General features: G+C 35.3%; 1 protein-coding gene across 1 annotated transcript in view; it reads left to right on the top strand.

Annotated features, from left to right (window-relative positions):
- epha4b (eph receptor A4b) overlaps positions 1–4,268 on the top strand; it is a 111,768-nt gene extending 107,500 nt beyond the window's left edge. The window contains exons 16-17 of the mRNA XM_059501469.1: positions 2,089–2,226; positions 3,283–4,268. Coding sequence (XP_059357452.1) covers positions 2,089–2,226; positions 3,283–3,382 — 238 coding nt within the window. The 3' untranslated portion in view covers positions 3,383–4,268. The remainder of the gene's footprint in view (positions 1–2,088; positions 2,227–3,282) is intronic.
- Positions 4,269–8,795: the final 4,527 nt, after the last annotated feature.

Genomic DNA, 8,795 nt, shown 5'->3' with positions numbered 1-8,795 from the left:
GAAAGAGCCAATCACTAATCGGTAAAGTCAGCGTGTCATTACAGCTGCCGATAGAAGTCCCAGTTGCTATAGAAACAGTCAGAATTTTGAGACATGCACTCAGGACTGTGCATGCGCATTGGCTGATCTAGCCTGCAAAAATAAGCTTTTTATAATGCTAAACAACATTTATGACACAGTTGTTGTCAAATTTCTTTGGTGACTTCAAATATGAAATTTAATCGTAAGCTTAGTGAACAGTTTTGGAGAACTTGATGTTTCCCCATTCAAAGAGATAGGAGCTGCCACTCGCATGCCCGAGAGACGTTTCAAAGATGGCCGCCAAGTGACATGACTTGTCTTAAAATGACTTTGGTAATGTTCACGCTGCATTAAATCATGTTAAATCCTGTTTTCCTGTAAAAATATCGGAACATCCTTGAAACCAGAAAAATGGTCAGTACCACAATTATTTTATTTTATTATTGTTATTTATTTATTTGTGCAAGAAATGTATACTTTTGTTCAGCAAGGATGCATTAAATTGATCAAAATTGACAATAAAAACATTTATAACGTTGTAAAAGGTTTCTATTTTCTATGACTCTGAAGACCTGGAGAAATGGCTGCTGAAAATTCAGTTTTGCCATCACAAGAATAAATAACATTTTAAAATGTTAAATTAGAAAAGTAAAATTGTAATACTGTTTTACAATATTACTGATTTTACTGTATTTTTGATCAAATAAATGTAGACTTTGGTATAAAAAAATAAAAAACAATAAACAATAAATTCAAAATAAATTAATACACATTTAGTAGGGAAGGCTCACTTTCAGGGAAGGTCTCAAATTATTTATTTTTCTTACCCCATTGGCAATTTATTTTTGTTTTAAACTTAACCATATGTTGTTAGATATATTCTGAAAAGTACCAATGGGATGAAAATGCATTATCATTTCAATTAATTCAAGAGGTTATGATGAATAGTGATGGCAATTGTTGAAAAGACACTCAAACATGTCACATTCTCTTTGCAAGACTTGCAAACTAGAAAACTACCCCAAGGTTTTCCTCATGTACAGTGTGTACAAATAGTATGATCAGTGTAAACATGGATCAAGATAACCCAAAATTGTTAACTCGTAAAAAAGCTAATAATGTGGTAGAAACATGAACACAAAGGACAACACCAGTTTAAACCAAAAGATTGTCTCTTTTAAAGTGATTTACAGATAAACCATTTAAAAGCCACAAAAACAAATCCCTTACAGCTCAAATAAATCCAGAGAAAATCCAATCCAGCTTTCGGCGTCTGCCCCATGAACTCTCAAATCTTTCGTTTTATGTGAAACAACAAGTAGATAAACTCCATATTGTCTAATATAACCAAACCCAGTGTCGCTGATCCTTTTCCAGCAGACATCAATCTCGCGGCTTTGTAAAAAGACATAGTCGTATAGATAGCCTGAACCCCCATTGTTAAACCTGACACGAGACAGAGCGCAGCCTCTCCCTCCACCTGTGGTTTATCAGGAGTTCACATTACAGCCGTAAAGCCAGTGACTCAGAGCCCTTCATGAGATATACGCTTCCTCAAGCCCATCACAGTCGCTCTGATTACAACCCAACCTGCCAGTCATTTTATCCCAAAGAAGAACGAGGGCGTTAAATACATCCCAGGTCTGAGATTGAATTGACCCCCGGTTTTCACACAAACGCTGCTGTCACTCAGCAGTGTGAACCTAACCCATCTGTCATGAAGAACGGAAAGGCAACACAATAGGTTTTAAGCTCAACTGCTACTCCTCATGAAATTGCTAAAGATATCGGCTCTCTGAAGAAACTACTGTATTCTCTAGTAGAAAGTTCTTGGATCAGCTTGCTTTGTTGGTTCGGAAAAAAGGCTATCATTAAACTATCATGAAATGAGAAACAAGTGACAGTTTGATTAGATATTCTTAATTGTAGGCCTGAAGATGAAGCCTTAATACTATGTCCTGTATCTCCAAAGATGATTTATAATGCAAGACCAGTTTTCCAGCTCAGTTCTCAATGCTTTTGCAATGAACCAAACCACAATTGATACAAATGCAATTTCCTTTTCAGGGAAGACCCCACCACCCCAGAGTTCAGTGTGAGTACGGTGGATGAATGGCTGGACGCTATCAATATGGGCCAGTACAAAGACAACTTTGCCAGCGCAGGCTACGTTTCTCTAGATTCCATACTGTACATCAGCTTGTGGTAAGTTTGTATACCAATATAAATACACTTACTGTATACTTGTGAACCCCAAAGTAAACACACATGAACACACATTTTGGCAAGTAGTAAGACCCTATTTTTTTATTGTATTTTATTAATTTATTTTTTTAATAATTTGATACTTTTATTTTTCAAGACAGAGGACCTTTGCCATCTCAGGAATAAATTGCATTTATTAAAATAGAAAACAGTTATTTGAAATAGTTTTACTTTATTTTTGATCAATAAATACAGCCTTGGTGAGCATAAGAGTGTAATGTTTCAAAACATAAAAAATCTTTCCAACGCCAAACTTCTGAACTGTAGTGCAGGGTTATTATAGTAAGCTAAAAAAAAACTCCTTTCTTGAAATAAAATAACTGCTAACCGAAATAAAATATTTTAAAAAACTTAAACTTTATTTTATTTCAGCTAGTTGACATTACTCATTTTCTTTTAGTTTTTCTTGATATTCTAAACTAATTAAAACTAAAACCGAACAAAAATTTAAATAAATCTGTATAGATATTTTAAACAATAAAAAGTAATAAAAATGTAAAAAAAAAATGAAAACAGAAAATACTAATAATTATTATTATTGGAAATGTGTGTGTGTATATATATATATATATATATATATATATATATATATATATATATATATATATATATATATATAACATAATACTACAAGTCTCTTGGTTTGCATTAACATAATGCTCTTACCAATATAGATATTATCATGATTTTTTTAGGATTTCTCTGTGATTCAGAATTCCTATTTTTGTCCCAACCAGCAGCTGTTAATGGGAAACTGTCGCTTGGATTGTATTTTTATAGTAGTGCAAGGTAGCTCCACCCACAAAGAAATCTCTTTGTTCAAAAATCATGCTCCACATTGCATTTGAAAATATTAGACATGAAATATTAGAGAAATTATACCACTCTTAATTATATTGTTGTTTAATCATTGTTTCTATAACCAAACTACTAATAAACTGAATCCAAAATTAAATGATTTCCTGAACCTGTTTTTTTCTATCCCTGCTTCCTCAGCGAGTTAAGCAAGATGAGCGTGACTCTGGTCGGGCACCAAAAGAAGATTCTCTCGGCCGTCCAGAGTTTGCACGCACAGGGGACACACGTGCAAGTATAACAAGCCTTGAAGAGCGTACAGACTGAGAGTGTTACCAACTGCTCCCGCCACAGTCCCTATCAGCAGCTTCACCGTACAGTTCTCACCCTGGATGTTTCCGCAAACTACCCTTTTGTCAGCACTCTGGCTTCCGTCCATGCACGTCCGAGCTTCCTACAGGCAGAGGAACACACCGAGACCGATCTACATTCACTTGACAAGGCCACGGCAAATCAGATATGAAGTATGGTTATTAAACAAAAAAGGAACAAAAACACTTTAGGGAGAATTCACAGCTTGTGTTAAACAGTTTCGACATTTGCTTTTAATTTTTGACGTTTTGCATATCTGAGGTTGGACTGTTATTCTTTAAAGGAGGGTTGTTGTTTTGTTTTTCTCACATCCGTGTTTGGGATATCAGTCTGTCCTTCTACATCACTTATAAGCAACATTAACATATCAGAAGATGTTTATAGTATATTTATTTTGTCATAATTGAGCGTTTGAGCACAGATGGATTCAAGTCCCAGTATTCAGACGAAAAGATGACAACCAGCAAAGATGGTCGGAAACATCTGCCACGACAAAGAAGAAGGCCGTGCCTTGCTCTTCACTCATCGCCGTGTTGCAAGCATTTGAATAAGAAACCATTTGGTTTCTCAAACACACTTCCAGAAAATAGAAATGTTATTTCTGTCCATTCGCTGCACAGATATGCCAACGTGTTGTACCACTGCAACGTTTGTGCACATCAGATCAAGCAAAGACAACTTTGAAAGGTCATTTTCGTCATTACGAATTTCGCATCGTCTTTACGTTTACACTCGTAGTGCGTGACGACTATTGTACTATAGTGTATAAAATGTACAGTGTTGATTTGAAAAAAGAAGAAGACAAAAACGAAAAACGAAAAACACGAAAAACTAGAATGTTTGTAATGATGTACTTTTATTTAGTATGAAGAGGAGGAAGTGGCAGTTATCACCGTCGTTTGCCGATGTGCGATTATAACTCATCTCTGGAATGTAGCATGGATCCTAAGCTTCATCTTTGATTGACAGGTGACTGCAGTTTTTTCACTCAAGTGGTGCCCTTAGCTGCTTGACTTTAGATGCCTTATTAACTGTGCAGTTCTCTCTCTTTTTCTCGTCCTCCCCTTAGAAACGATATCATGAATTCAATGTATATAGTATTTATCATTGCGTCACTGAGAAGCATGAGCTCGATGTTAAAGCCGGGCTCGACGTGTTGTTTTAGTCTGCTGTTTGTGGAAATGCGTTCGATCCGTGTGGAACAGGGACAGAGACTCTATTGGGCCGAACTAAATTTCCTCATGCTAACTTTACCAAGACTGATTTGCTGCACTGTATATTTTTGTACTAGTGAGGTTGTTCTGTTGTAAAGTAGAAGTCTACCTGTTTTATTTAAATATATATGATACATAAATAAAGGAACGGATGGAAATGAGAGATAATCATACTTCAAATCATGATTCCATGACGTCATTTCACATTTTGAGTTCATGTCATTGATTTTTTTTCTACACAATGCTGTAACTTATCGCAAAAACTTGCTTGGAATCTGTAGGGGTTTTTCATCCTGAAAGGATTTGAAAATGCTAAAATATCTTTATTCAAAACACATTTAAAATGGAATTATAATGAGTAAAAATAAATAAATAAAAGGCCAGAATTCTGTAGCCACAGATTCCGTGTAGGTTTTACTAAGCACACATTACCACACCTCCTTTCGTCATTTTTTATGAAAATCCATCATCATCTGTTATTAGAGTATGCATAACTGGATATTTTCATAAAAGGTGAAAATCCTGAAAATTACATCTCGAATCATGTTTAAAATGGCCACATATTTAATTCCCCAAATTAAAATGGCAAAAAACAACACTACAATAAAACATTTATGTATATATAAATTATAGTGATAAATGCAAGGATCACTACTAACCATTGCACTTTTCTTTAGTTTTCTTTTCTTTTTCTTTTTCTTTTTCATGCATATTTTACAGAGGGAGAGAAAAAACACGTCCTTAAACAAGTGATGAATCTTATACACTGAATCTGAGATTTCAATATGTAAAGTAATTCCAGAAGGCCAGAAACTCATCCATTTTTCTGCTAATTTTTCAGCCCAAAATTAAATCCATTCAACTCTGTCTAGGGAGGCAATATGCTGATGTGGCAAAATTGACTGCAGAAGATTGCATTGAAATAATAACATGATGATGATGATGATAGTGGCAATATTAATGACCATTAATAAAACATAAGCTCCAGTTTTTACCACTGCAACATCAAACTTCCAGTTTTGCAAATACAGCTAAGTAAAGAATTCTATCTATATATCTGCTCACCAAATGAATCAAAGCAGGTGGTTGTGTGACTAAACAGTGTTAGTGGCAGGATGTGGAATGTGTTAATATGATAGAAGATGATAGATGAATCTTGCTTATAAATTGTCTATCGAGTTGTTGTCTTTTGTTCTGCCCCGGCTCTGTACATGTGTTTGGGCTGATCCTTTGTGAATGATCTCTGTTCTTTTGTAAGCTATGTGCCCATCTCTCCACACACTGCAGGTCTCTTTGAACTCGCAAAAAAGGGTGTACGCATTGAAATTCTTCATGTCGCTGTAATAAATGCTAATATTTTTAATTTCTCACCTGAAGCTTTGGCATATCTTTTCCTTCTTCTCTAAATGTACTTATGGTTATTTATAATGCTTGCACACACACACACACACACACACACACAAACCAAGAAAATAAAAATGGTGTGGAAAAACTATTTTTAGAAAATCTTGCACACTAAAATATTAGAATCAAATTATGACCAAATTTCAGATTTCATGAAGCACGGCATTTAGTTAACAACCGAATAGTTACATATAAATTAAATATGTCAAATATATGTAAATATACGGAGTCCCGCACATGACATGTAAGAAAAAATATTAGGCTAAATCGTATGTACGATTTATTAATTCATTCCCTCAATGTACTAAAACGTGCACACGATTACTATTGCGTTCCCTCAATTTACTATTTCGTTCAATCGATTTATAAATTGTGCACACGATTTACTAATTAGTTCCCGCAATAGTAAATCGAGGGAGTGCAATAGTAATTGTGTGCACGTTTTAGTACATTGAGGGAATGAATTAGTACATCGTGCGAACATTTTATTTATTTTTTCTTGCATGTCATGTGCGGGCTCCGTATAAATAAAATATATGAATTTATAAATAAAATGTATTACTTTTAAAAAAATGTATAGTGTAGTCATGAAACTTTAGATCGCGCAGACTGATGGATTGTTAACCGATGATATTCAGAGAGTTAAATGACATTGCACAAGCTGATTGGTTCTTGCTGCATATCCAGCCAATAAGCTTACTGCTTTGCATTTATATGGCTGGTTAGAATTCCTGCAGCGTGCTTTTCAGAGTTTCTCTGAAACCCTTCACCTTCCCCAGCTCCACCTGTATGGATCCGCTACGGGTTATTTTATATGCTATTTGTGCAGCAGCAGTATGTCTTAAATACTCACAGCACCGTATCGCTGTATGCACTGGCAGTAGCAATTTCCTGCACTTGCTTGCAGCAGCAGCAATGATCTACAACTACAGCAATAACCAACAGCTGCAGCAATTCAACAGCAGGGTAACAGATCTGTTCCACCAAGACCAAATACATTAACATTGTCATATCCATCACCATGCTAAAATATTCTGTGAGTTGTCATGATTAAAATATATTTTAGTTATATTTTCTTGTAAAATGTACTCTGATAATCTTGTTATCTGTTCAAAATGTTTATTTTATTTAATTATTTGTATTTTTATTTATTTATTTATTTATTTTGTGCACATACGCCGTGGGAGATAAATGATTTTACACCTAAACATAAAGACTACGGATGTAAAAAAAAATATTGACAATGAGAATGCAGTGTATGCAATGAACAATATCTATTGTATTGCACATCCAAAATACTATACAATCAGTATTTTGGTTCAGTTGTAAAAAATTCTATACATCTGAGTATAAATTGACCCTCTACACTTAATGAATTGCACCAAACTATTTGAACCAAACTGTGGCCAAATATCAGATTTCCTAATGCACTGAATTATTTAGAAAATAATTGTAATAATCAAATCAAACATCAATTTAATATATTTAATATATTACATTTTGATTTAATATATTACATTTTAATATATTTATTTTACAAGTTTATTTAGCAGAATTAATGAGTTCACATTTGTGTGCCTACAATATTTGTTTAAATTTAAGATGCACAAAGAACAACTAAATATAAAAACATTCAGCCTCCTAATGAGGCTATAACTGTGTAGTTTTTATTTTATTTTTTTTAGACCGCATTTATATTAATCAAAACAGGACCTTTTTTGACCTGTGCGCTGTGCCAGAGACGGATGTCATATTCTCTGGAGAGAGAAAACGGGTCAGAGAAGGTCAGCTTTTAAAAGCACTCCTGCCTCTCTTCTCACTCTATGTTATGCCCATTACAACCAATCCCCACTCTCTCTTTCTTTCCTTTGTCTTGCTGTGCATTATACAACACACACACATCATATGGAACACATAGTCATTTTTCAGCCATCATTAGTATGGCAGTCGGACAGATTTATGGCCAGCCGTAGGGCCACAATGATACAATCAGCAGGAAAGACAGTACAGATGAACATTACGGACGGTTTTTCAAACAAATCATATTGCGTTACAGAAGTTCAAACAGTACACAAATCATCTCTAACGGTTCGCGGATTCGTTACATGTCACAGGCCTCTGTGCCGCAGTGCTGAGAACTGAAAAAATGAAAGTAGTTTCTCCATTTAATGAGTATTACATGGGCTTTTGTGTTCCCATTACACAATGATAAAACGTGGAGTGTTTATAGAGTAGACAAATCACAAAGGTGGGAAGTTTTCTTGTTAACCAAGGAAGTAAAAAAAAGGTATTATCAGTGTTTGTTTTGCGTGTCACTGCGAGCGTGTGAAGTGTGTGGGGGGCGATCATTCAGGGCCATTTTTACAAGGGGCAGGGTCAGTTTTCCAACGCTGCTGAGTGGATCTATATCGTACCATCCAGCCTCGGGCTCCTGTGTTCTTTTAATGCCTTCTGCACTCACATTAAGAGACACCTAAGCCCCTGTCTGACAGCATGACTGAGAGGGGTAATTAGACTAAACACCCTCGAGACTCGCAACCGTGTGCGTGTGTGTTACAGAGAGAGTGAGTAAAAGTGAATTTGTTCGCTTAGTTTGTTTCTATATTTGTTCAGAGTGAATCAGTACGCCGTACGAGTTTGTGCACGCGCCCGACAACCCCATCCGTCATGTTTTGGCCTTTCGAGTCTTCTTCGCCTCACCATATAACCTTTTCAAATTATGTC

This window comes from Carassius carassius, chromosome 20, assembly GCF_963082965.1.
Source record: "Carassius carassius chromosome 20, fCarCar2.1, whole genome shotgun sequence".
NCBI classification, from domain to species: domain Eukaryota; kingdom Metazoa; phylum Chordata; class Actinopteri; order Cypriniformes; family Cyprinidae; genus Carassius; species Carassius carassius.
The sequence above is the reverse complement of the archived record's forward strand: the minus strand, read 5'-3'. Positions and strand labels throughout refer to the sequence as shown.